We start from the raw sequence: 27,324 nt of genomic DNA on the forward strand, positions 1-27,324 counted from the left end.
AATTCGTTGGGATTAAAAAGGAACTCATCCCACATCTAAACAACAAAAACCAAGAATATATCAAATGTACCCAACCCAAAAACATCAAAACATTTATTCCATGGGTGACATACCACATTTAGCATAATTTAAAAAAAAAAAAAAGGCTACTTATAGCAGGAGGAATTATTACTCTGTTTAAGCGGCTATTTAAAGTTTTACTTTAAAGCAATACTTCACAACTAGCGGTGAGACAAAGCACACACCTCTTTAGGAGATACTGAGTCCCCTCAAAAACCCAGAACAGATATACACACCACACCTAGTGTCTAGTGAGATCACGATGAACACCCCCTCTTCTACCATTACTGATGCAGGTGTGTGGTACAGTTGGGGTGTACTAAAAGGATAGGGAGGGAGCAAAAGAGAGAGGGAGAGACATAGAGATGCAGATACCAACTCCCTCATTTAAAGGACAATTATTGCAGAATTAGCTAGAATACGGGAATTAAATTTAAGACACTGCCACAGATTTTTCTTTCCTTTCTAGTCCATTCCCAATACTTACACCTTAGATGAGACCCTTATTACTGCATTTATTTAACTGTGAGATAGTCTCTTAACCCACCGCCTCTGATTCTGACTTTAACACATATTATATGATACTGACTGAACGATGGCTGTTCTAAATAACTGATCTGACTAGGTTGTTATTCTTCTTAAACTATTCTTTAAAACTTCCTTCACAGGGTAAGCACTCAAACTTGTTGACTGGACAAATAACAGCAGATCTGCAGGAAGAGGTATTATTGACATTCTGAAAAAAACCCACAGATTCTTTCTGGGGTTGCATTAAAGCACCAAAGGACAAATGACAATCTCCACATGAGAGTCATCATTATCTGACCTTAGAGATGCCTACAGCAGCCTCCTCCTAACCCTCATGAAAACTCAACTCTTATAGGCACATTTATTTTCCACTACTTTAAAATATAAAGTAAGTGCAAACAAAAAATCAATAGAATTTAAAGGGTTCCCCCCCCCAAAATTTTTACATTACTGGCAGAAAAATCATGTTTATCTTCAGAGCTTAGTTCACGAAATGATATATAAATTCAGAAAAACACTAGGAACACTGACAAGTTTAATCACCGAGTGTGAGGAAGATTCTTCTCTGTGACAGAGATTTTAGAATTTATGTCAAGAATTGCATCAAGTTAGAAATGTTCCCATTTCCAACTCTCAACCCATGAATGGACTACAGACTCCAGAAAATCGTGCCACATCACAACTGTTATACCTGGCAATGAGTCCATTTTTAAAAAGAAAGCACAGTGCAGTTACATTTTTTCTGCTATCTGTAAGATGCCTGACAATCATACCTGTAAGTGGAAGAGTCCCTTGGTTTTCATTTACTTTTCATACAGGCTCTACTGGAGTCAAGTTGCTACTCTGGCAAGTTAAGAGCTAATGACTGTGTACAGCCTAGGAGTTAACTACTGGACTTGGAGAAAAGGAGTTAATATACAAGATTCACAAATGCACTGGGTTTTAGTAAACCCATGTAAGTTTGCATAAATAGTCTTCCCCCCAATGCCTGAGAAAAACTGTTATGTAAAATGGTAGATGATATGGAAATGGAAGAATCAAGAGTAGTAAAAAGAGACAACAACATAAGGCATCCTGAGGAACCACTCTGTAAAAACACGATCTCAAAGATATACTCTCTTCCTTTTCTTTGCAGAACACCAATTCTTAGAGAAACTCCAAGTAGTTACATCATGGTTTCTAATCTGGAATCCTGACTCTGAGAGATGTCAGAAATGTCACACAGTAAGTACAAGAATTACTGCGATCACTGGCATAACAACATTCCCATATCTCTTAGTCCTATCAGTCTTTACAAAAATATGACAGGTACCCTTGTAATCTTAAGGTATTCCACTAGTTATGCAACAGAAGTCCGAGAAGAACTTTTACTAAAGATACCATGTTGGTGAACTTAACATTGCTTCTCTTTACTGTATCATTTCTTACTACTTACTTATTTACTAGTCAGGCAGATACATAAATAAATGGTTACGGGTTAAAAAATTTTTCAATTTTCTTCTGGTGCCAACAAGGAAAGAGACCTTTTCCACTCTCCCTTTTCTTAGACCTTTCCTTGGAGAAAGATTATAATTGTAAATCCTTCCCCTACCTTTGATATATGTGTACATTTTTTTAGACGCTAAAGAAGCCTCTTGCCAGCTTTACAACTCAGGAATGTTTTTGTTAAGGGTCTAGGAGCCATCTTTCTCCCAGCCACCATGGGCGTCTCACCTAGGCAACTGGCTTCTGTAACCACCTGCTGCCATGAACATACAAAATAATTTTTCCTTTGGATAAAGACAACTGACTGACACCGATGGACAACTACCAGGAGAAGTTAGGATCAATCAGATAGGACGGCAACGGTGCTGGGACAGTCCTGCCACAGGACAGGACAAACTGTCATTACCTTGAGAATGCGTAATGGGTTATATGTAATGTAATGGGTTATACACCTGCCTGGCTTCACCAAAGGGCAAGCTTTCCTTCCATCTGCAATCTCATTAGTGGGTTGCCTGCAGCGCTCAGTGCGGTCTTTTTTCCTTTTTATTAAATTTATAGTGGTGACACCGATTCACACAATTCTACAACACGTCATCTGTACACTGTATTTTGTGTGTTCACTACCCCAAGTCTCAGTCTGTCACCATTTAACCCCCCACGATCACTACAGTTGTCCATGTCCGTGAGTTTTTTCTTTTTCTTTTTTTGCTCTATCCCTCCTCCCACCCAGCCTAACCCACCTCCTGATAGCTATCAGCCTGCTGTCACTGCAGTCTTAATGCTTATTCAATAATACACTATTTTCTTTCTTCCCTACATTTCTGGAGAGGATTTTCTGGGCTGGGAGATTATTTCCATTTTCTCCCAACAATCTGGTAAAAAGAACGGTACGGTCTAGAAGTGCCTGAAATGAGCAGACCAGCTGAAGATCCTGTGGCCACATTAAAAACCAGGTAAGAGGCCCTGAGTTATTAAAAAGTCTCCCTTCTAGTTCTATTCTTTTGGAATATAACATGAATTCTTTAGCTTTGAGACTTGAGATGCATGTGTCCAGAGGCTAGGTCTCTGGAGTGACACCAGACTAAGAAGCCATGAACTTGACTACTGGTAAGGGAGGGGCCCAAGCACAGAGTCACAGGGTTATATATAAAGAGTAGAATGTTCCGATAACAGAACTTTCAGTGAGAGTTCCCATTCTTACCACCCAGTTCTAATCCTTTCTCTTTTCTGTCATTTTTTCCACATTTTACTCTACTTTTTCTCCTGGCTTTGAATTCCTCTAAGTTGGCACTAAATCATTCTAACTTAATTTGATGATTTATCTAAGAAACTGGGGCATAACAAAGAAGAAACTCAGGCGAGAGAAGGAAAAGTGTGTAGAATGGTGATCAAATGAACTAGGAAAGAATAATGAGGGGTCACTGAGAGATGTCAACCAAAAGAAACACTGGAGAGGACGGTAAGTCTGTCAGCGTGCTTCCAGCATTTTCTCAGGGGTTGCTATTTGAAATGCAAAGATGGCCTGGTAATTATGCTTTCCATTACATGTTAAAAACAGGCTTCCTGCTCTGACTGCTTCACAGAAATTCGAACAGTATAAACTAGTCTCTCCAGGGACTAGTATTTGTACCAAAATATAAGTGTAACAAAATAGTAGTCTAGACTTAAATTCTACCAAAAACAAATTTCAAAATTTTATTATAATTTTATAATGAATTTCTCTAATTAATGTGTTATCTTTACAAACACCACCAACAAAAAACATAAGTGAAAACATGCATTTTAACTAATTTGAAATTAAGGCGCAAAGTCGTCCCCCCCCCCCGCGCGCCCCCCCCCCCCCGTTAATGTCTCAAGTACTTATCAATGTACAGCTTTAAAATCCACAGACTTTAATATGTATTCATTTGCATGAGAACGAAACCACTGGTAGCTTCACAATCTTTAAAATCTTGTGTTTCTGTACTTTCTTAGGCAACTACCTTCTGGTCAACAGCAGGACTAGTTTTTGAACCTACTACTGCCAACAAATTTTTTTATCACCAATTCTCTTAATGTACGTTTGCTATTCTACACAACCGAAGATTTAGGTACAAGTTAAGAATGCGTTATTCGAGTTTGAGCCCTTTGAGGATAAGAACTGCATCTTATTGGTTTCCTTTGTATATGTAGCATCTAATACAGTACCTGACCCACAGAAGATGCTCACTGAAAATGTTAACAAATAGATGCCCTGTGATGAAAATTACATCCAAGGTTAATCTCTCTCTTTACAACAACAATAAACACTGGTTTGGTCTCCTGGTATTAGGTAGGTCCTATTATATTATTTCTATTTCAGAAATGAGAAAACTGAAATATAGAGAGGTTAACTAAATTGAGAGGGTGAAGGTTGGAGTTACAATTAAAACTCAAATTCCAAAGCTCTTGTCTTTCCAACATGATACCCTGCTTCTCAATTCGACCTTGTTTCTGCACTTTCTCATCTAAATTCCAACTGTATTTTCATTTTTAGTTCAGTTGCCTTTTGTTTTTGTAGGAGAGGACGTGGAGCTAAGCGAGGGAGGGTAGCGTTAAGAATGCTGTTTGTGTCCCTTCCAGCATGGGTTGTCAGGTCATTAGGAAAATAAAATGGCTAAGTCACTCTAAGTCAAAGGTTTGTTACAAAAACCTCAGCAAATGACAGTGTACTATGTAATTCCGTCAGCAGTGAGAACGAAGATGACTCTACTAAGACCATTAGCATATTTTCTAGGCATCTGTATTATATTGCATTGCTCTTTCTGTAGTGTCTTAGGTATTTTTGCATTCCAATAAATGCTTTTGGAATATTTCTTCCATAATTAAATACTTCTTCCATAATTAAAATAGACTGCAGCTTAATTTAAGGTAAATCTAGTACAGAGGAGCGAATGACAATCACTACAGCAAAAATATACTTGTTTAATTAGAGAACAGACTTCAACAGAGGTAATTATTTTTCTGTCTACTCATTGCTTTTCATCTCCAAATACAGTAACGCTACACCTCATTGTCTTGAATACGTAAGTCTGGGTGAATGAAAAACCTCCAATATGACCACCAGTAAATCCACACTGTCAGCGCTTTGCAAAGTGCAGAAGAGCCTGCTGGATCTTAATCCCAAGGAATCACTGAAAGTAATCAAACAGACCCTGTAACAGATGTGATCGCTCACTCCCTCATCTCTTCACCTACCGCCAACCATGTGGGTTGTTTCCAGTTTGGGGATACTACAAACAAAGCTGCCGTGAACATCCATGTACAAATGTTTGTATGAGCACATGCTGTCATTTCTCTGTAGTAAATACCTAGGTTGTAAAATGGCTGGGTTATATTTAATTTTTAAAGAAATGGCAAACCATTTTCCAAGTATTTGTTCCATTTTATATCCTCACCAGCAATGTGTGAAAATTTCAGGATACCCTTTTTCTGGTGAATTACCTTTGCATCTTTTCAAAAATGTTTTGCATATTAGATATTGGTATATTTCTGGATGATTTTTTCATTGATCTAGTGGTCTTCTTGATGTCAGTACCACATGATAAGCAAGGCTTGCAATCACTCTTAAAATCAGAGAGTATTAAGTCTTCCAAATTTATTCTTCGTTTCAAAATTATTTTGGCTATTCTAGGAACTTTCCTTCTCTATGTTTATTTTAGAATCATTTTTTTCTTATAACCTTTCTCTACAAAAAAAAGCCTGTAGAAATTGGACTGTGTTGTTTTGAATCTGTAGATAGAATTCATGTCTTACAATACTGAGTCTTCTGACCCATGAACACGGTACACTTTGACACTGTTTTCTTTAATTCTCTCAGCAATATTTTGAAGTTTTTAATGTACAGGTCTTTTGTAATTTTGTAAGTTCATTCCTTATCCTCGCCTGAGGATTTACTTTTGGTGTGGGGCAGGAAGAGAGACATCAATGTGACGGAGATACATCAATTGGTTACCTCTCGTAGGTTCCCAGAGGATCGAACCTGCAACCCTCTAGTATGTGGGAGAACGCTCCAACCAACGGAACCACACCGGCCAGGGCTCAAATTCATATTTTTGACGCTATTTGCACTGTATTTTTAATTTCAATTTTTGACTTTTCATTTCTAGTATACAGAAATCCAATTAACTGTTTTTTTCTAGTCTTGTATCCTGCAACCTCACTGAAATTCACTTACTAGTTTTATTAGAATATTTTTGGTAGAGATTCCTTTGGATTTTCTATGTAAATACCCATGTTGTTTCTCAACAAAGATAGTTTTAGTTCATTTCTTTCTAACTGAATGCACCTTTTATTTCTTCCATGCAACATTGTACCAGAGGTTCTAGCTAGGATAGTAAAACAAGAAAAAAGAATAAGCCATTCACATTTCTTGATTTTGACAATTCCCAAGTTGAATATTCTTCATTATGTCCCAAAATATGGATCAGAATATGTAGTCAAAAAGCATTTTAACTTACAATTCATCTTAAAATAAGTCCAAGCCCTGGCTGGCGTGACTCAGTGGACTGAGTGCCGGCCTATGAACCAAAAGGTCACTGGTTTGATTCCTAGTCTAGGGCACATGCCTGGGTTGCAGGCCTGGACCGCAGTGGGGAGAGGCAACCACTCTTCCCTCCCTTCCCCTCTCTAAAATAAATATTTTTAAAAAATTAAAATAAGTTCAAATATTAGAGACCCAGATTTTATTAAAATTTGAAAATGTCAGCATTTATTTCAATTACAGTTGCTCAGATATTTGATGTATTGAATAACACTCAGCCTTAAATCCAAACAAGTGAAATTTTTAAGCACTTTTTTGAAAACTGACCTGATACAAATGGTATCAGAAACACAAAAAATAAATTTCTGAGAAATACTTCTATTCTTCCTATATGTATTATTGAATAATGGTAATTAATATTAATCATAAAGCATTTAGAATCCTGAATAATATTAGAAATTATTAAAAACAGACTGGCAGCTAAATTTCAAACATTGACAATCCATGTTTCATATACATGAAATAATTTTTTTAAATTAGAACCAAGAAGCTGCAAAATTTATACAACTTGTTTTTGGCTTTAATTATAACAAAATTAATTCACATTAATGGTCAAAAATATATATATATGCCAAATAATGAAGTGAAAAAGTCTTCTTCTCATCTGTTCCCAGGTCTCTCTCCCTAGAGAAAACCATTGTTAAGTACATACTTCTTACGTATCTTTTGGAAAATATATGCAATCATATATGTGTATTGTATGTGTAAATGTGCATACAGCCTTTTCATTTGTTTTACACTATACAGGCTATTGTATACTTGGCATGGTTTCAAAGTTAGAGTAGACACCATTAGTAACATATACAGGAAAGCCATTTTAGGAGTTATAACATGATTTAATAATGTGACATGTGTAACTTATGAAATATCTTAATATGTGTAGTATCACATTTCAAAGGGAGTATCTTCCTATATGAATATACTGACTTACATATTTCAAATATCACTCAAATGTTACTTGAAATCTTTTTAAAGCATTATAACTAATAATTACTAATTTAAATTATGACAGCTCTGGGACTCATATTGTTGAATAAATGACAACTATAAACGATGACATTATATTCTAACATAATAGTTTTCGGATGTTATCACTTATAGCACTGAACGCTGAATGCCATCACATAATGACTTCTACTGTTATTTTTCAAAAGGTGTACTAGATACTAAGGTGCAACCTAGGTTACAGGCATGGATTCTGGAATCAGTAGAAAATTGGGTATTGAACAATGGACTAGGGATAATACCCTCTCTGCTTTTTCTGTTCCGTACCAGCTATTTAAGGTGAGTGCATTTTACTCTTAAGCCCTATAATCAGTTGTTCATCCAACTGATCATTTATGTCAATATTATATTCATCTGTTATAAATAATTACCTTACGTCACAAGAATTACCATATACAATGCTAAGTTTTGACTGTTGAAGTGTAAGATTTTACAAAATATTTAGTTCATCGTAAGAAGCAATACAGAGAAAAGGCTATGAGTACTGGCTGTGGAGCGAAGTTTGAAAGCCAACTCTGCCATTGACTAGCTACGTGTTACTTCCTGTGCGCCTCCATCTCCTCTGTAAAATGGGGTAAACGGGGTTGTTTTGAGTGTTACAAAAGTTAATACAACAGTGCCTGATAAATAGCACTCAATCAAGAGAGCTATTACTGAAATAAAAAATGTTCCTACTTCAGTGGTACAGTATGTTTTAAATACATCTCATGTGTTAGTCATATACCCCACCCACAAAAACACACACACATACATACACCAACAAAAACCTATTCTTTTACTTAAATGAGTAAGCAAATGCTTAACAAAAGCTCTGTGGGGAACATAAAACAAATCAGATTTACTCATCTTGAAGAAAGTATGAGAGAGCTGAAGAGATAAAATATTATGTACACATATCAATATTGATAAAACCCTGTAAGTGTTCTAAATTGATATATTTAAGTGTTAAGAACAATGGAATTATTAGAATGCACAATCTTGTGAGGGCAGTCATATTGTAAAAAATAAAATTTTGAGCAGATTCTTTCACATGGTCTAAATTTCTAAGCTATAATCTCCCTAACCTGATTCACTTCTATCTTCAGGGTTTTTAGCATGAAATTCTTAGGCTGATGCTTCTGATATGATGCTGGTAGCACAATCCTATTCATATTGTTAGAATGACAGCTTTACTGAGATATAAACATAATACACTATAAAATTCACCTTCATAAAGTACACAATTTAGTGGTTTATATTATAGGCACAGAGTCATGCAACCATCACCACTTTCTAACTTAAAACATAACCCATCAGCACTCCCTGCTCCCTCTCCTGTCCACCACAACCCCTGGTAAATACAAATCTACTGGGTTGGCCAAAAAGTTCATTTAGTTTTTTCCATACAATGGCTCTAGTAGTGCTTAGCTGTCTTTAACTTCATTCAAAATAATCTTGTTAGACTGTATTGTGACAGCTGTCTTATCAGCGTGCATTTGATAAAATACATATCAAAACTGGTGAATTTTTGTGCAGCCATTTTAATGTTGAAGATGGTAGAAAACAAGTGACATTTTTGGCATATTATGCTTTATTATTTCAAGAAAGGTAAAAGCGCAACTAAAGCACACACAAAAATTTTGTGTAGTGTACGGAGAAGGTGTTGTAAGTGATTGAAAGTGTCAAAAGTGGTTTGTGAAGTTTCTTGATACAACTGACATTTTGGCCAAAAATTCTTCACTCTGGGGCTGCCTTACACACTGGAAGATGTTTAGCAGCACCCCGGCTTCTACTCTCTAGAAGCCAATAGCAGGAGAGTCAGTCAACATACTCAAAATACCCAAATCAATGAAGTTTATTGGTGAAAATAAAAAATGTGCCTTTCATTTTACAGAAAAAAACTAAATGGACTCTTTGGCTAACCCAATACCTTCTGTCTAAGAATCTGCCTATCTAGCCCTAGTTGGTGTGGCTCAGTGGACTGAGAACCAGCCTGGGAAGCAAGGGGTCATTGGTTTGACTCCCAGTAAGGGCATATGCCTAGTTGCAGGCCAGGTCCCCAGCAGAGGGCACACGAGAGGTAACCACACATTGATGTTTCTCTCCCTCTCTTTTTCTCTCCCTTCCTCTCCCTAAAATAAATAAATAAAATCTAAAAAACAAAATTTCCCATCTAGAACATTTCACATAAACAGAGCCCTACTATATGTGGTGTTTTGTGATTTTTTCACTTAGCATAATGTTTTCAAGGTTCATCCATGCACCCTATAGTTGTAGCATGTATCAGTACTCCATTCCTTTTGATGACTGAATCACACACACACACACACACACACACACACACACACACACACACACTCCTCTTCATGGCTAAATAATATTCCATTTTATGCACATACACCACATTTTGTTCATTCACTGATCAACTGACAAACATTGTGTTGTTTCCACTTTTTGGCTATCCTTTTCATTCTTACCCATTCCTTTTAGTTTCCTTCCTAATTTTCTATTCCTGACCTAAACAGTAAATTAATAATGCTATTACTACACTCTATCTTAATGGATGCCTTGAAATTTTCAATCCTTAAAATTCACTGGTCTAAGCAGAACTTCTCCCTTCCAAACGAAAGCAGAGGGCACCTTGAGATGTGCCTTGTCATTTGAAGATGAAATAACGTAATGAGGACTCAAAGTTATACATGCACAGGGGCTATTCTGAGGAATTTTCTACCACCTCACATTCAGGATTTAATTAAGAACTTCCAGATGGTATCCTCTTCTTGTGCTTCTCTTCTTTGGAACCTAAACTCTGAAGGGCAGAGACCAAGACACCCATTTGTTCTGTGTAATCTTAGTGCAAAGGAAAACATTGGAGCCCTTCAAACTGGCGGAAAATAGAAGTATTGTTAGTATTTAGCATTTATATAATGGTTAGCATATGTCAGACACTATGCTGAGCGCTTTACATATATCACATTTCATCTTCACTACGATTTTATGAAGTAAATACTCTTCATTTTCTGGATGAGAAAACATACTCAGAGAGATTGAGAAACTTGCCCGAGGTCACAGAGATAGACGAAGGGAAAGGCTACGACTGAGGAGAGTCAGGCTGTTGTCTTAATATTGACCACTGCATCTTACTGCTAGTGCTTAGGTTAACCAAATACATCGAAAGTTACACTCAGATCCCACGCATATATACTCAGAAGATTGCTGCTGTAACTAAACATAACAAGACCTTATAGTAAAAAGTAAGAAGTTGACAGTTTATCTTGGAAGGTAAATGCTACCCCCCCCCCCCACCTGCCACCCATTACCTGGCAGGGTTTCAGTAGAGACATGAAAGAGGAGTGATAAGGCCAGATCTATATTTTAAAGAGATGGCTGGTGGTAGAGAATGAATTTGAAGGGGGACAAAACTGGAGCCAGGGAAACGAGAGGCATCCGTGCAGGTCTAAGGCAGTGGTAGGAGCAAAAGAGAAGCGGACAAATTCAACAAATATATCAGGTAAAATCAGAGACCCTTGTTAAATGACTATATGTGAGGGGAAAGTAACTCAAGGGAGAAGTTCATCAACACTGGCTTCAGGATTTTAGCTGAATTAAAACTAGTGCCACCAAGATAAAGGGACAGGTTTAGAGAAATAGGCGATTAGTTTGGTATTGGGCATGCTGAGTCTGAAATGACTTGGGATTTTCAAGTGGAAATATCTAGCAGACAATTGGTACAACAAGACAAGCTCAGGAGAAATATTCGGGTGGAGATAAAAATTTAAAAGTCATTAGCAAATACCAATGGGAGCCACCTACCATTAGACTAGATGAAATCATGAATGAAGAATGTGTTGAATAATAACAGAATTAGACCATGGCCCAAATATGAGGGAATATTTTTTGGGTGATGGAACTGTTCAATATTTTGACTGATGATGATTACATGACTTTATGTGTCTGTCAAAATTCAAAGAAGCGAATGCTAAAAAGCATGAATTTAACTGCACATAAATTATACTCAATAATTCTAACTAAAAAAGAAAGAGAGCAACCAGTAAGTGTTCGATGTGATAAAAAGACTAGTAAGCCAAATGTATGGCTGCTGCAACACTGCTGAGGGAAGTTCAAGGACCATGTGGGGGGTATAAAGCAGACTAGATTCGCGGAACAGTAAATGGCAGAAGCAGGAATGGGAGACTCTTCTTGAGAAGTCTGCGTAAGAGGAAGAGCGAGTTTAGCGCATTTATAATGAGAAGCACGTGGAGAGGCAGTGCACATACAGGAGACTGCAGGGACAACTAAAAGAGACTGTGAAAGTATGGATAAAGACAGGCTTGCAGCTTGGGCAGAACGTTAAAGAAAGCACTCTCGGTATACCCAGTCTTAAAGAATGACACCTGCCATCTGCTGAGGGTGAGGCGGGTTGGGACGAGTACAGGATTTTACAACAGAAAGGTCATAAAAGGAATGGCTGGGAGGGAGTGCTTACATTCGCAGTGGTATGACCTTGTCCAGCAGTGCTCTGCCTAGAGAAGATAGGGTATAGTGCTATTTCTCAAAAGGAAAAAGGGATGAGAAAAAAAATCACAGGTGTTAGTAAGGGGTGGCTCCCATAAATATCCCCCTCCACCTCTGCTCCAATCTCCTCTCGTGCGGAGGCCTCCATCTCTGATCACGATATTTAACTACTACAGCCTGCTGCCCCTCCAGCATTCCTTCTCCTGCTTTTATCTTTATAGAACTCAAAGCTTTCTAAGATTCAACTAGGACAGGATTTTTTGATTCTTCATTGAGGAATCTCAAGTATCCAGAACAGTGACAGTGTCCGTACCCTCATCAACTATTTGTGGTTGAAGCAGGTGGTTTTTCGTGTCTCCCTTTGAACCTGGGTCATGTGAATGAATGTACAATCCCGAAATCATGACAATATTAAAAGAACTTTACGGCAATGTGCAAAGTATGTGAGAAAGAATAATGTAAATGTGAGGTAAAGGAAGGCTTGGGCTGCAACTCTTCCTGTGACACTGAGAAACCCAAATCACCACTCCACAGCTTATGTTTGTAATCAGCAAAATAGGAATAATTATATTCCAGGGACAACTGCTTAAGTCATAAAATTAATGCTTGAAATATCTGGAAACAGCTTTGTAAACAGAGTAAGGTGACTTTACTATGACTGCAAATTACTAAGTACTATTCATACAGCATTAGATAATGGAGAAGAGACATACTGAAGGAATGCATTTTGGAGACTTTTCTGCATTAGTAGGGAAAATTACTTTGTCAAAGGTATTGAAAACAGTCCTCAAGACTATTGTGTTCAAGGTCAAGATGGACATTGGAGAAAGAAAAAGCTTTTAGCAATAGCAGGTTTTCCTGAAAAGAGTCCCCTTTTGCCTGAAAGAACAGCATTCCCCTAAACTGTCTGGATTACCCTATCTGGAAGCAGGTTAAATACAACAGTTTCTTTTGGAGGCAGATTAATTACTAAGTCTGGGGAAAGAGGGCAAAATTCTGAACAAAGAATCTATGTCTATTCATGGAGATATGCATGACTAAGTTAATTAATATCCAATGAATGAAGCTTTGGGGCTCATGTTGCAAAGAAATGAACTATTGTAAATAGTGGGTAAGTGTATACCATACAAAGAGGCAAGAAGAAAATGCAAGGTGCTTGCCAGAAGGTTTGGCACCTGAGCCTGCTATTAAGCTCAGCCATCAGGTATGTGGGCTCCTTTTGCAGTATATGAAAGATAGAATTTGACCCCGCACCAGTATTCTCCAGAGAATGCTTAATGTTGCACTGTGGGAGGCAACGAGAGAGTAGAAAATGAAATAGCAGGAATGTACTTTTAAGGCAGCTTTGTTGAAAATACTTTACATATAAGGTGGGAAAACCCGATAATTGTAACTTACTTATCCCTCAGGATCACTCAGACTCAAGCCTGAGGACAAACAGGGAACAGAGGAGTCCTTGCGGTAAGGCTTGTTCTGCTGGTTTTGACAGATGATGTGGGACCAGGAATACGGTGGCAGTCCTATTCCCAAGGTTCCATAACCTATTTCTCCAGGTGATATGAGAACTTAAGTTACAAGGGTGCACATTGGAGGGGGGCTTATTCTTGTGGGACACTGAAACCACTGGTGATCTATTTTTGGCCCCAGCAACTTACTCTTCCAGGGATATTTCAAATATTTCTCAGAAGGTGTAAGTTGAGTAAAGTCGAAAGTAAATGTCAAATTCCTTATTCCTGCTGCTGACCTTCAGGTCATGGTTTTAAAAATAAGCCTTTTTCAGGTTAGTCTACCCTAAATGAAAGACTTTCATTTCTTTGGTTTTATGCTCATGTTTCATTCCTTTTCAAGTATTTTCAATATTCTCACTGGGAGAATAAATCAAGCGTTATTATTTAAAAAATTTTTTCCCGAATTAAAGTATGCTCCTTTTATACTAAAGTAAAATGAACACAAAAGAGAGAACATCAGTTTGATTGGCTGTCTGGGTCAGAATTTTATTCATATTGCTCATAACATACAATCATATCTCTATTTGAGAAACAAATCTCTAATCTTACAACCTTTAGAATCTAGAAACCATCCCTCAAACTTAGCTAAGCTTAGAGACTATAAGGGAAATTCCTGGAAGCCACATAAACAAGATCAGTTGCTACCACCACTACAGCCACTATGTACAGTACTGGGGATGTGGGATGCTGCGTCAGTCCTATAAACAAGGAGTTTACATTTTAACAGCCATGAGGGAGATACAAGATCTTGAATCTCTACAAGGTGAAGATTTGGAATTGAGATTCTCAATGAAAGCTCTGAGACTCTTAACACAGTGACGGTCTCAGTGAAAAAGGTAACTAAAACAATAAAACAGAAGAAAAACTAGTGAATCAACAGAGTAATGAAAAGGAAAGATGTTTGGTGTCAGCTAGGTGGACAGGGACTGCTGTCACCCTGAAAGACAGTATCCACAGGGAACATCTTCCCACTGTTTAGGGAGTAAAAGATTTGGGACATTAAACTCAAATTAAGTCCCGAGACATGTGGTAAATAAAGCAAACACAAACCTGCTTTGAGAGGACTTGCCCTCAAATCTACATTTAGAGAAATTTAGCTAAAGATGCATTCATAAAACAAATTTATAAACCAGACAATGAAACAATGCGCTATCGGCAAAAGCCAGAAGGTAAAATAGAAAGATCAGAAACCTCTCTCTGCAAAAGAATTTCAAATAATAGCTTTATATTAAACACAGTAAAAAACAGAAGAAGAAAACCTGCCGTTTTCAAAAGTGGAAAAGCTCGTGTTATATAGTATACGCATTCAGGAAACTACAAAATCAGTTCCTGGACGATGAGTGGGGACTGTCTTCACGGAAGTGCCGAAGCTCTTTCCTTCCCCACCAATATACACAGAGATCATAATACTTTAAGAAATCATCCCACGAATACAGGTTTTTGTACATTTAATTATTGCAGTGATCATATGAATCAAGAAATCAAAAGTCTGGCCTATTTCTGAGGCTTTTCAGAGTACACTTAAGATAAACACACACACTCCTCAGTGTACAGGGTTGCTCTTCAACATCTAAGCATTCAGAACTGCTGCGTTTCATATTTCCAGGCAGAAATATAACTGAATAGCTGCAAGAAAGTGTTTCCCAACAGAAGAGGAGGGACCACACCCCTAACTTTACTGCTTTAAGCAAGTATCTTTGCACCAACTACTGTGTATTTTATGTATCACACGTACGAAAAGCAAATGGTTTCTGAAGCCAGCTTGAAAGCATTTCATCTGCAGGGGAGACAGTAAGAACTACTCTCAAAGTCAGTAACAAAAGACTGATAGGTAAACCAAATTATAATGATTTCATAAACTCTCAAAGGAAATAAGGGACAGTAAATGAGTAAGTGCAAATAAGATTGCAGTCATTAAGAATATGACAGTTTCAGGTGGAGATATCTAGAAAAATGGTAATTTAAATTTTCAGTAACTTTTGTGGCAATAACATTAAAAATATTTGTACAGAAATGAGGTCAGGAGTGTTCCTGGTGGCTTTTGAACTTTAAAACTGCTAGAGTTGCATGGGTTCTTGCGGTTCAAACTTTGGGTTTTGCAAATTACAGAACTTCCAGTTCCTTTAAAACACATTTATAGTGAAAAAATAAAAATTTACTTTCTGACATCACTAACCTCTACCTCATTTCCTAATCATGAAAAGGAGTTTCTTCTTTTCTAGCTTCCTCTGGTTAAAATGAAGAATCTATATATTCTCTCACTAAGGTGCTGGTGACTTACACTACTAATTCTAATAGTATTCCTATTTCAAAAAAATGTACAATAGTATCAAGAATAATTGACCCCAAAATCTGCCCTGAATGGTGTGGCTCACTGGGTTGAGCACTGGACTGTGAACCAAAAGGTTGCCGGTTCAATTCCCAGTCAGGGCACATGCCTGGGTTGCGGACCTGGTCCCTGGTTGGGGGTTTGTGAGAGGCAGCGGTGGATTTTCACTCACACATCAATGTTTCTCTCCCTCTCTCTCTAAAAAATAAAAATCTTTTAAAAATCTGTCCATTCACCTCTGAGCACAGCCTTGAAGTCAATATCAGGCCATGTAACTGACAAAAAGCTTCAAAGAAGAATGACTGTCTGGAATGAGTGGACGTGTGACTTTGGTACAGTTTTGCTTTACACTTATTTCGGTTCTGAAGTACAGTGTGTATCTTTGACTTGTATTCCACAGGACTGGTTTGTTTTTCTGTTTATTTAATATTTGTCCTCACCAGCTCCTCCTGCTTTTGGAACTACCACGTCACCACAGTTGTTGAATGACAACTCACAGATGGGTGTACAAAATGGAGGGTCAAACCACTGTGCTCCAACCAACAAGTGTTCTTTGGGGGACATTCATCTGTAGCCATACCAAAACCAAGACTTTTTTCAAAGAGTGACTGACAAAAAACCCGCAAGTTATCACCCTACCAAGGAAGAAGTCTTCCAAAATAGTGATGGCACTATGAATACTGATGTCAATGGAGGCCAGTCTGTTGAAACGGGTGACTTACAAACATTTATAATAAATTTTTCCCTGTCCTGACTGCCTTGCATTGTTTGCTTTTCTGCTCTGGTTTACTGTGTTGAACTAGATGTTCTACTTTCCAAGGTACCAGAACTTTCCAGAGACATTCATGAATAAATGGCCTCAGAAACTGAACGGGGTGGTAAAGCCACATCTTAAAAATAGGGATCAGGTTTTTGACTTGTCAAGCCTCCCTATCAGAGAGCTCAAAACAGACAGTAAATACTGAGGATGTTGGTGACTAAAATCTCCCCAGTGCTTATCTGGCATCAACTCATTTGTTGAATTGTGTAACTTAACCTCACAGGTTTACAGAGAGCAAATTACACAGCACAGCCCACCGCTGCAGAAAATGGGCTATGCTGACTTGTTAAAAGCCATATTCTTTTGTGCTACTAACTTTAGAGTAGATGATAAGTCTCAGATAACTTTTCTAATTAAAATTATAAAAACACACCCTGGCTGGTATAGCTCAGTGGATTGAGTCCTGGCTATGAGCCCAAGGGTCGCCGGTTCAATTTCCAGTCAGGGCATATGCCTGCCTGGGTTGCGGGCCAGGGCCCCAGTGGGGGCCACATGAGAGGCAACCACACGTTGATGTTTCTCTCCCTCTCTTTCTCCCTCCCTTCTCCTCTCTCTAAAAACAAATAAAATCTTTTTAAAAAAATTATAAAAACCCAATGATTATTTCCTAAGATCCTAGGTGATGGTACATTAAAAAGAAATAATTGTGAATTGGGAAGAATATTTTCATAGTCATGATAATCACAGGAGAAAATAAAACTTTTAAAATAACAAGTGGAAGAGCAATAAACTTACCTGCAAGTCAGTCAAAGAGGGAGCTTTAGCTTTCGGAACTAGTCATAAACCTTTGACGTTCCAATTGCTATTTCCCTAAATCCAGGACTAGAGGGGTCTTGCATAGAGGAGGTTCTTTAAGCTTACGATGGGCCGGGTTTTAAAATTCTTCTGAGAAGACAGAATTAGGGACTATAGGCCATACTAATTTTAATTGGTCTCCAGCCCCAAAGCAACAAAATTAACCAACGAGAAACTGATTCATTTGAACGAAGCAAAAAACCAAAAATACACACATGTACAGTGAGTGACATATACCTTGGAGGCATTTTGTATATTTGAAATTTCATTTGCATTTTTAGGCAATGGAGCAACTCTTTTGCAGGCTGCGCTAAAACATAAATACACCATTGAAGAAAGACTAGGAATTTCAGCATTCATTTGATGTTTCTGGAAGTCAAGGAAAGTAGCCAATTAAAAAATAACTCAAATACTGCTTCTTTTTGACATTCAGCAAGCGTCAGAACAGCTTACCTGGGACAGGGCTTTTTCTTGAACTTAAGTTCTGAGACTCCACAATCTCTTCTGTTTGCCCATCTGCTTCTACTTCTATTTTGTTCTGAATCTCTTTTGCGTCTTCACTAAGGCAAGTTCTTATGCTCTCATCCTCTTCTAAGGTTCTCTGGACTGCAGTGGGAGCACTAGCAGCACTAACATCAGTGGCAGCAGCAGGAACAATGACTGGTGTGGGAGGAGAAGCTGGAGGAGTTGGAGGAGATGGAGGAAAGAAAGGAACTGTGGAAGGGGTGATGGGTGCAGAAACACACTCCACTTTCATCTCTTCTGGGGGATTTTCCAGAATCTCCAATTCAAGAGTCAATGGCAACACCTCCTGTTTTACTAATTCCACAATGCTCTCTGTGGCTGGTAATTTTTCACTAACTCCATTCATTTCATTAATCAGGTTTGTACTAGAAATCAGTGGAATATCATTAGGTGCTATACTACAAGATTTCTTGCATATATCATCATCAATTACATCTGTATGTGAAGGATCTGATGTTTCTGTGCAAGATGTGGGGCTAGGTACAGGAATTGCGTCTTCTTTTGAGGAGGAGAGTTCACATCTGTCACCTAGATCAGTGGTGAATATTGGCTGGCTACTAAGAGCAGTAGAGGTGGGGGAAGCAATCGTACTTCGAGCAGCTGGAGAAACAGCAGTTGGTGATGGAGGCAGAGGAAGCTCTGGTATGGACTCCACTGCAGTAGTCTCACACATCTGGCCCACTTGTTCCTTCTTCTCTCCACTAAGGACTAGCCTAAGCACTGGGGAAGGAGACTTTAATACTGTATCCGGTTTTGGCTTCTCTTCTGGGAAAGAAAAAGAAAAAGAGTTTTAAGAATAATTGCTGGATCAGAGATTATATTGTATCATATGGGATCAATTCTTTTAATTTCTTACCAAAAATCACGGGTAGCAGAATAAAGACCAAAATATTAGACATAACCTGCCACTTCAAACACTGTCATATTTTTTCTAGTTACACCCACTATTAGATGGTCTCCAATATACACAAGCTTTATTTTGGAGAAAGAGACAGAATCAATTCACCAAATGATTATGTCAAGAATACAATGGAAAATCTCATCAAAACTGAGGCTAAACCATTCTTGAAATGGGGGTGGGGCTGTTCTTTAAGGTAGAGACACCTTCCGTCTCCACTATTTCTTGATCCCTATAGAAATTTCTTCTATCAAGAATATACTATAGTGGCAGGACAGTTCCAGGGAAAACAGAGATTAAATTATTACATACTGGTATTTTTATTTTACATAGTTGGGCACTGGGGAATTTTTATAAAAAAACATGTATTACTTGTTCACTTATCATCAATAAAATTTGTATCTATCAGTGAAATCAAGTTCCTGAACATAAAAATTCACTTACAAATTAATTCAACTTTCACTTTTCTAAAGAGGCCTTTAACCAGAAATAATGTTGAAGGTATAAAATTGGAAATTTATCTTGTGTTTTCATTGTAAAAAAAACTATTTAAGGAGAAAACAAACTTAATATTCAGATAATCAAGTCCATTCAAAAAAGAACACAACAAATATGTCTGAAACATTTGAGAATAATATATAAAACGTGTGTCTCTGTATAGACACAGAAAGAGGAGCAAGAGAGAAACAAATCGGTAACTATAATAAAGGTACCAGAAAAATGTAAGAAACTCTAATTCATGAAAATTTCCATATTTTAAAATTCTTGGTAAACCAATAATGCAATTCATCCCTGTGGGGATGAAACCAAAGATTCAGATTTTTTTCTAGCCCCGTGCTTCCTTGGCACAATAAACAGGCTCCAGTGCGAAATCAGATGTTCATGAGTATGTTCATCAAATGCAAAGAAGAATTTTAAGCACTACTAAAAAGACCATCTAAAATGGAAAGGACTTTATAATTTCTCTGTCAGAAATCTTTAGGAGTCAATGAAAATGAGTCTTTACAATAAAGTGTAGTGAACTAAGTCTGTCAAAGAAAACATGCTGTTAATCAGATAAACAGATAGTAAATATTACCAAAGAGCTGTTCATCAAGGCTCATTTTACTGCACCTGCTTTTACCTGGCTTAAAATTCACTTTAATTTATGGGCATAAAGGCCAGTGCTTCTTCAGTGGACCTTGCCCACTTATCGTAGTGAAGAAGAAAGATCAACAGGCTCTCACTGCCAAATCCCTCAGACTAAGTGCCAGAGAAAGAGACAGAAGGATTTCAAAAAATATATCTATTATATGCATTATATATATATATGCCACCTATGTACTAGGCCATGTGTATATGTGTGTGTGTATATACATGCCATGTATATAGTAAATACATGTTTATTAAAATATCTCTGATGAAAATAATTTCCAAGTCACTGGAGTGACTGCTACATGGGTCAGTCCCCGACTTCACAATACCTTTGTAAAAGGACATCTTTATACCTAGATGCAGTACATTAAACAGTGAAAAATAATAATTCTCACATTAACAATATAATAAAGAGTATGTCAATTCAATTATTAATTTAGGGAATAAAATTTCTGATACTAAAAATATTTAAACAAAAGGAGACCTAGGACTGAAACTTGTATATACTCCTGAGAAAAATCTGACATTAACTTTTAAAAATTAGAAACAGCAAGTTAACTTTGAGAGCTCCTCATTCTGAAATGAATTGAAGGTTCTTTAATTCACTCATTAAAGCTTTAATATAGAAAGCTGAAAAGTACAATACAGTAGATCTAAATAAGGAACATTGATTTTATTATTAAGATTATACTTTGCAGAGCCAAGATAATTTGAAATCTAATACCCTGCATTAAAAATGTTTATAACATTTGGCTATTTTTATGAACTTGTGAAAATCCCATTTAAAAATTTTTTTCCTAAGGAAATAATCATGCAAGAGTGAAAAAAGAGGTCTGAAATATTTAAGGCAACATTATAATAGCAAAGAAAGGGAAATAGACTAAATATATAACAATGGGGGATTTATTAAAGAACTAATGGTCTGGGCATATCACAGTGTACTATGTAATTATTTAAAATAGGCTTTTAAAAGTGTATTTAATGATATGGAAAGTTGTTTACAATAAAAGATACATTTTTTAAAAAGCAGAGCACAAAGCTGTATATAGAGCATAAGCCTAATTTAGTAACTTAAAAATATATAATACTAACATACAGCCCTGGCTTGTGTAGGTCAGTGGATTGAGAGTGGATTGAGCACAGGCCTGAGAACCAAAGTGTCACTAGTTTGATTCCCAGTCAGGGTACATATCTGGGTTGCAGACCATATCCCCAGTATGGGGTATGCTAGAGGCAACCACATATTGATGTTTCACTCCCTCGCTTTCTCCCTCCCATCCCCATCTCTCTAAAAATAAATAAATAAAATCTTTAAATATATATATATATATATGTAATACTAACATAAATGCATATGGGAAAGTCTAGGACAGTTTATTAATAATGGACCTGGACAATAAAATATTTTTTCTTTCTCATTATCTGTAATTAATATTATGAATGTCATCTAGGAAAGATGACTACTACTCTATTCTTGTATGGTGAGGGGACCAACTGCCTAGATGGAAACCTTTTGGGTGTCATGAGTCTCACGTGACTGAGACAGTGCTACTGTCATCTAATGAGCAGAGACCAGGAATAGTGAGCATCTTGCAATGTGAGAACAGTCCTGTCCTAAAAATGCCAGAAGAGCCCCAACTGACTACACTGCTATAAATGACTGAATTGCAACAGAATACAATTCACTGAATGCCTACCCTACACCAACTGCTTTCAAAAGACACTAAGACTAAGGCACAAAACCTTTTATTTATATTTAATTATTCATACCACATCTGGAACACACTAGGGAGAATGCTCCTTACCAAATATCAAACAACAATCATTTAAACTGTCTTTATACAATCAACACCAGCTGAATATTTTAATCCACTTAACAGTCTCTCTCTCTACAAACCAAGCTGTGGTCTTTTCCTGCACCTTTAGGTCTTCATGTAACCACTCTGGCTATTCATGTCAAAAACTCCAGAAAACCAGAAGCTTAATAATGGCAGCTAATATTTATTAAATAAGCACTTATTATGTGCCAGGAACTGGGTCAAATACCATACATACATAGTGTCCTGGAATTTTTTTACCGGCCACTGGGGTAGAAACAATTATGTTCCTATTTTATAGAAGGGGAACCTGAACACACTAGGGTTTAGAAATTAAATCACAGGTCCAAGGTCATATAGGCATCAAGTGCTAGAACCTGCAAATGATTTCAAATTCCACATTCTTCCAATTTAGAAAACAAAAGGCTTATGAAAAAGAGGTATTCAGGTGAGTCAAGTTGGTGGGGGACTTTGGCACTAACATGGGATTCTGTTACCCAGTGAAAAATCCTCAGAAATAACATTTCCATTGAAGAGAAAAATCAATTTGATGGTATAGTACAATAGTAATCTTTGAAAATACTATATTTTGTTTCTTTAATTTCGAAAGGAATCTACAGTTTAAAATTTTAAATTTCTTAAAAATTATTTTCTGAAAAATGGTAAGCTCTAATGTTATTTGAATTACATACATTTAGTTTTTTTTAAAAAAAACAATACTCCTCTGAAAACTATTCTACGTGTTGGCAAGTTGTTGGTGGAATTTCAAACAGAAAATTATAACTACTACTGAGTTTACGGAAAGAGAGATGGTATTAAGAAGACAGCAGCACTCCCGAAGAATTACTTGTCAGCTCTCTGAAATTTACTGAAGATGAAAGTTGTTTTTCATCAAGATAACCTAAATATATTTCTAATTCACCCGTATCTATATCATACATCAATTTTAAACGCTGACTTTATCATTCAATTTCCACTAAGCACGCAAAACTAGAAGAAACCAAAAATTCTGCATTCTTCCTTCTAATAACCTAAAAACTTAGCTGGTCAGAGCTATAATCATCGAGGAATACTATGAATTCTTTATCATGGCCCAGCTATAGAGACAGTCTGCGTGGAGGATATACTGGGTTGGCCAAAAGTTCATTTGTTTTCTTCCGAAAGATGGCTCTAATAGTGCTTAGTCATCTTGGATTTCATTCGAAACAGTTTTGTTAGACTGTATTGTGACAGCTGTCATATCAGCATGCATTGTTTAGAAAACTTATCAAAATTGGTGAATTTTTGTGTAGTCATTTTAATATTGAAGATGGGAGAAAATACTCAACATTTTCATTATATTATACTTCATTATTTCAAGAAAGGTAAAAATGCAACTGAAACACGAAAAAAGATTTGTGCAACATATGGAGAAGGTGCTGTGACTGATCGAACATGTCAAAAGTGGTTTGCGGAGTTTCGTGCTGACATTTCTCCCTGAACGATGCTCCACGGCCGGGTAGACCGGTGAAGTTGAAAGCGATCAAACTGAGACATTAACTGAGAACAATCGAAGTCAGACCATGCAGGGGATACCCAACATACTCAAAATATAAAAAAACCAGAAAGTTATCGGTGAAAATGAAAAAATGTGCTCTTTTCTTTTATGGAAAAAAAACATATAAGGCTTTTGGCCAACCTAGTATTTAAGGGCTTTTTGCATGGTTAAGTATTCAGCATGCTTAGCGTAATTCTAAATAAAGAACTGTAACTCTGCAAAAGTAATGAAGTAAAGTTTTGAAGGGAGTAACTTGAAAATTATTCCCCACTGAGACTGAAACCATTCTGGATTTTGACCCAAAACTGCTTGATCATTGGAGGTAGGAAGTGACTTTCCACAATACCTATGAACTGCACTCCCACAAGGTGAATGACTTTAATATTAAAAAATGTAGCTTCAAACATGCAGGAGTCTCTAACTCTGAATAATGCTGAGAGAAGTATCTGACAATGCAACCTTCAGAAGCATGACAAGTTAGAATTTGTTATCCACCTTTTGGTCTAAAATTATCTTGTAAAATGAATACAATATAGGACTTATCTCTGTTCAAGTTTACTAGACTCCTCAATACTCAAGGGGAAAAATTACAATCATATTTGTATCCTATAAACAACACTGAAAGTATACATCAGAAGTTGCTTTTTAACTGAATTTACTGGGGTAATACTGGTTAATAGAATCACATAGGTTTCAGGTATACAATTATACAATACATCATTTGGCACACTAGGTGTTTATGTATCATTACCTTGCAGTCCAGTAAAAAACCCAGTAATATTAAATAACTCCACTTTGATTATGTGCCAATTCCCAAATGCTTTTTAAAGAATAATTTTTAGAAAGTGTATTTACTAACAGCCAGGTATAGATTATTAAAGGGTTTAAACAAAAAATTGGAAAACAAATATAATTTCCACTTATTCTTAGAATGATCAGAAACATTACAATAGCATGCTCAAAGTCACTTGCTTCCCCCAGCACCTGGTGAGAATTGCTACCTAATTTTAGCCAAGGTCAACCTAAATCCAACTAGGCAGGAGATCCGACGAGGCTTACCCCGCAACAACCCAGAGAGGCAGGTCTTCTCTATTCCACTCTCTAAGTGAAGTCATTAAGATCCACAGCATAATGACTCACCAAGACAAGCAGTGAGTGCATGATGGAGTCAGGATTGGAACTTAGTACTGTCTCCAACTGAGGCCACAGAAGCCAAATTTATAAGAAACATTTTATGTTTTTAAAATAGCAGGATACACAGGAACATATTGAATATATAAATTAAACTGTATTATTCTTGTAAAGCAATATATACTTTGACTTATTCTCCCAACATTGTTACAAAAAAAGTTTAAGGCAGCTAAGCTGCTACAAATATGTATTGACAATGAGGCATTAATAAAATATAGAGAATAATATTAGGAATCATCCCTACTTTACTCTCCTAGATGTTGAACACTTTGATTTTCCAACTCAAAGCTTTCTTTACAAGTGGGTATCTAAGTAATCCTCAAATGTTTTAATCTTACTGTTCAATGCTAAGGGCAATACATTAATACAAAAAGGGACTAAAAGAGGGAGGAAAACAGTCATACACAAACCTTGCTTCTGGTCGCTAGCTGCAGTGACAGGGGTGCTGGCAGCAAGATGAGCGCTCTCCACAGTCCCATAAACCACAGGGCTGTGCTCGGGGACCTGGCTGGGCAGCTGCTGGGATTTGAAGTACAAAAAAGGGTGATAATGAGCGTGCGAACATAAAAACTAGCAATATGGAACCCAAGTCAAGTGGGGAAGACAGAGTGGGACAGGAGATCAAAATTAAAAAAAAAAAAAAAAAAAAGCAAGGAAAAATATATAGGCCAGTTTAATAAATTCGAAAAGTACATGGGAAGATGGGGAAGAAAAGGAAAGGGGCAGCAGAAAAGGGGAAGGAAAAGATATGATTACTATTAACCACAGAAAGAGAAGACAGCACAACAAACATTAGTACAATGAATTCTCCAGTGTTCCTTCTAAGGAGAAACAGACTTTCAACCTAACAATAGACGTTACTTCCGAGAGAGAGTTTAACATCCTCCCAGTCAAGGAAGGACCAAAGGGGTTTGGTCAATTTCATTTACAAAATACCTAGCAAAGTAGTTCATTTGCCACAAGCCAAACAAATCATGACAGGTTTTAAAACCAGTTCACTGATTCAATGAAATACTGAGTGGTAACTGTTGTCATTTGTCCAAATAGTCACATAGGTGAAATGCAACTTGCAAAGTCTCTAAAGGCACTTACAGTCAGAAATCTGAATAAAACATCTGGCTCTTCAAAGCTTAGCAGAAACTTTTTTTTCATTCAGCCAGTATAATGAAATAAAAATGCCCAACCAAATCCTAGCAGAGTAAACTGAAAAACTGCAGCCATTGTTCAACTTAGAGGGAACAAGAATTACACAACAAAGGACAGTAACGCTCATTCTACATCACATTCCAGGCAGAGGTATTTGTTCTGGATTTGAGGGTCACAAAAAAGCCACAAAACGAAGCAGTGTCTCTCCTCGGAGATCTAAGGTCCTTGTTTGATGGATACAGTCTCCTGCACTGAATTCCATCAGTGCTGTCAGAGCAGAGCTCCCTGCACAATTATGATTTTTTTTGTTTGTTTTGGATTTGGGGGGGGGAGGGTTAAGGTGTGAATGTTTTGGGATGGACAGGGCCACTTAAAAGTGGGAGTTAAGCCCTGTCTGGTGTGGGTCAGTAGGTTGGGCATCATTCTGAAAAGTATAAGGTCGTTGGTTCAATTCCTGGCCAGGGCATATGCCTGGGTTGTGGGTCCAGTCCCTGTCAGGGCGGGTGAAAGAGGCAACCAATTGATTTTTCTCTCTCACATCAATGTTTTTCTCCCTCTCTTCCTGTTTCCCTTCCCTCCTCTCTAAAAATAAATAAAATCTTTTTTGAAATAGGAGTTAATAAAAAATTATTTTCATGTCAGTTAAGTCTCACATACAGTGGAAACAAAGTAAAATATATCTGTTTAGACATACCATTTATGTTATTACAGACAGGATTGGGGAAAAGACTATTTCATCTATTTATTAGATCATGAAACTGCTCACATTCCACAATTACTTTTAAATGAAGACTGCTAAAACTATATTTCCACATACATAAAATGAAGTTACTGTTTTCACTTTGAATCATAGCCAAATAAGTGAACAATAGTATCATGATTACTTTAGGTCCTTAGTTTCAGTGGGAAAAGAACTGTATTGTTAAAATACAAAAATTAGAATGGCTTCATAGCTATAGATAAAAATAAGAACTCAGTTAAACTTTATGACTGAAAATAGCTCCAGAGCGATGGAAAGACTCTATGTTATTTAGCACTTATTGAAGTTATCCACATATCCCAAGAAAGAAAGAACTGTAAATTGTGTCGTTTACCTGAAAGGAAGATAATATTAACTATTCCAATTGCTTAGGAAATTAGTAGCCAAAAAAAAAAAAAAAAAAAAGGTCACTGCTGAAAAGTAGGTCACCAAAGTGACATCCATACATAAAGTGAGATGTTTAAGACAGTAAAAGGCTACTGATACCTATAAATATGTATAGATTATAGAATTTTTCCATCTAAGATTAAAATAACTTCAGTGATATTGTAAAGAGACAACTGCATAGACATTTTTAAATGAACAAAGCCCTAAGAAGATCTTATGTATAAAGCATTTATAAGAAAGGAATGAAATAACATGGTTAAATCACAGTTCCAAATTCAGGTAGCTAGTTCATAGTTATATAGCCAAAAAATGCTAGACAAGTACTTCTCTGTTTCCTTAGCTGT

At 36.9% G+C, this 27,324-nt stretch overlaps 1 protein-coding gene across 17 annotated transcripts in view; it reads right to left on the bottom strand.

The window, feature by feature from the left end:
* EIF4G3 (eukaryotic translation initiation factor 4 gamma 3) overlaps positions 1-27,324 on the bottom strand; it is a 271,653-nt gene that overhangs the window by 84,452 nt on the left and 159,877 nt on the right. For 11 of the 17 annotated variants that reach the window (XM_053921191.1, XM_053921192.1, XM_053921184.1 and 8 more), the window contains 2 exons: positions 25,098-25,206; positions 18,039-18,875 (listed from right to left, as the gene is read on the bottom strand). In XM_053921191.1, the coding sequence (XP_053777166.1) occupies positions 18,039-18,875; positions 25,098-25,206 (946 nt within the window). The remainder of the gene's footprint in view (positions 1-18,038; positions 18,876-25,097; positions 25,207-27,324) is intronic. The other 6 variants (XM_053921193.1, XM_024554320.3, XM_053921194.1 and 3 more) reach the window with 1 other exon arrangement.

Source organism: Desmodus rotundus, chromosome 3, assembly GCF_022682495.2.
Source record: "Desmodus rotundus isolate HL8 chromosome 3, HLdesRot8A.1, whole genome shotgun sequence".
Taxonomy (NCBI): domain Eukaryota; kingdom Metazoa; phylum Chordata; class Mammalia; order Chiroptera; family Phyllostomidae; genus Desmodus; species Desmodus rotundus.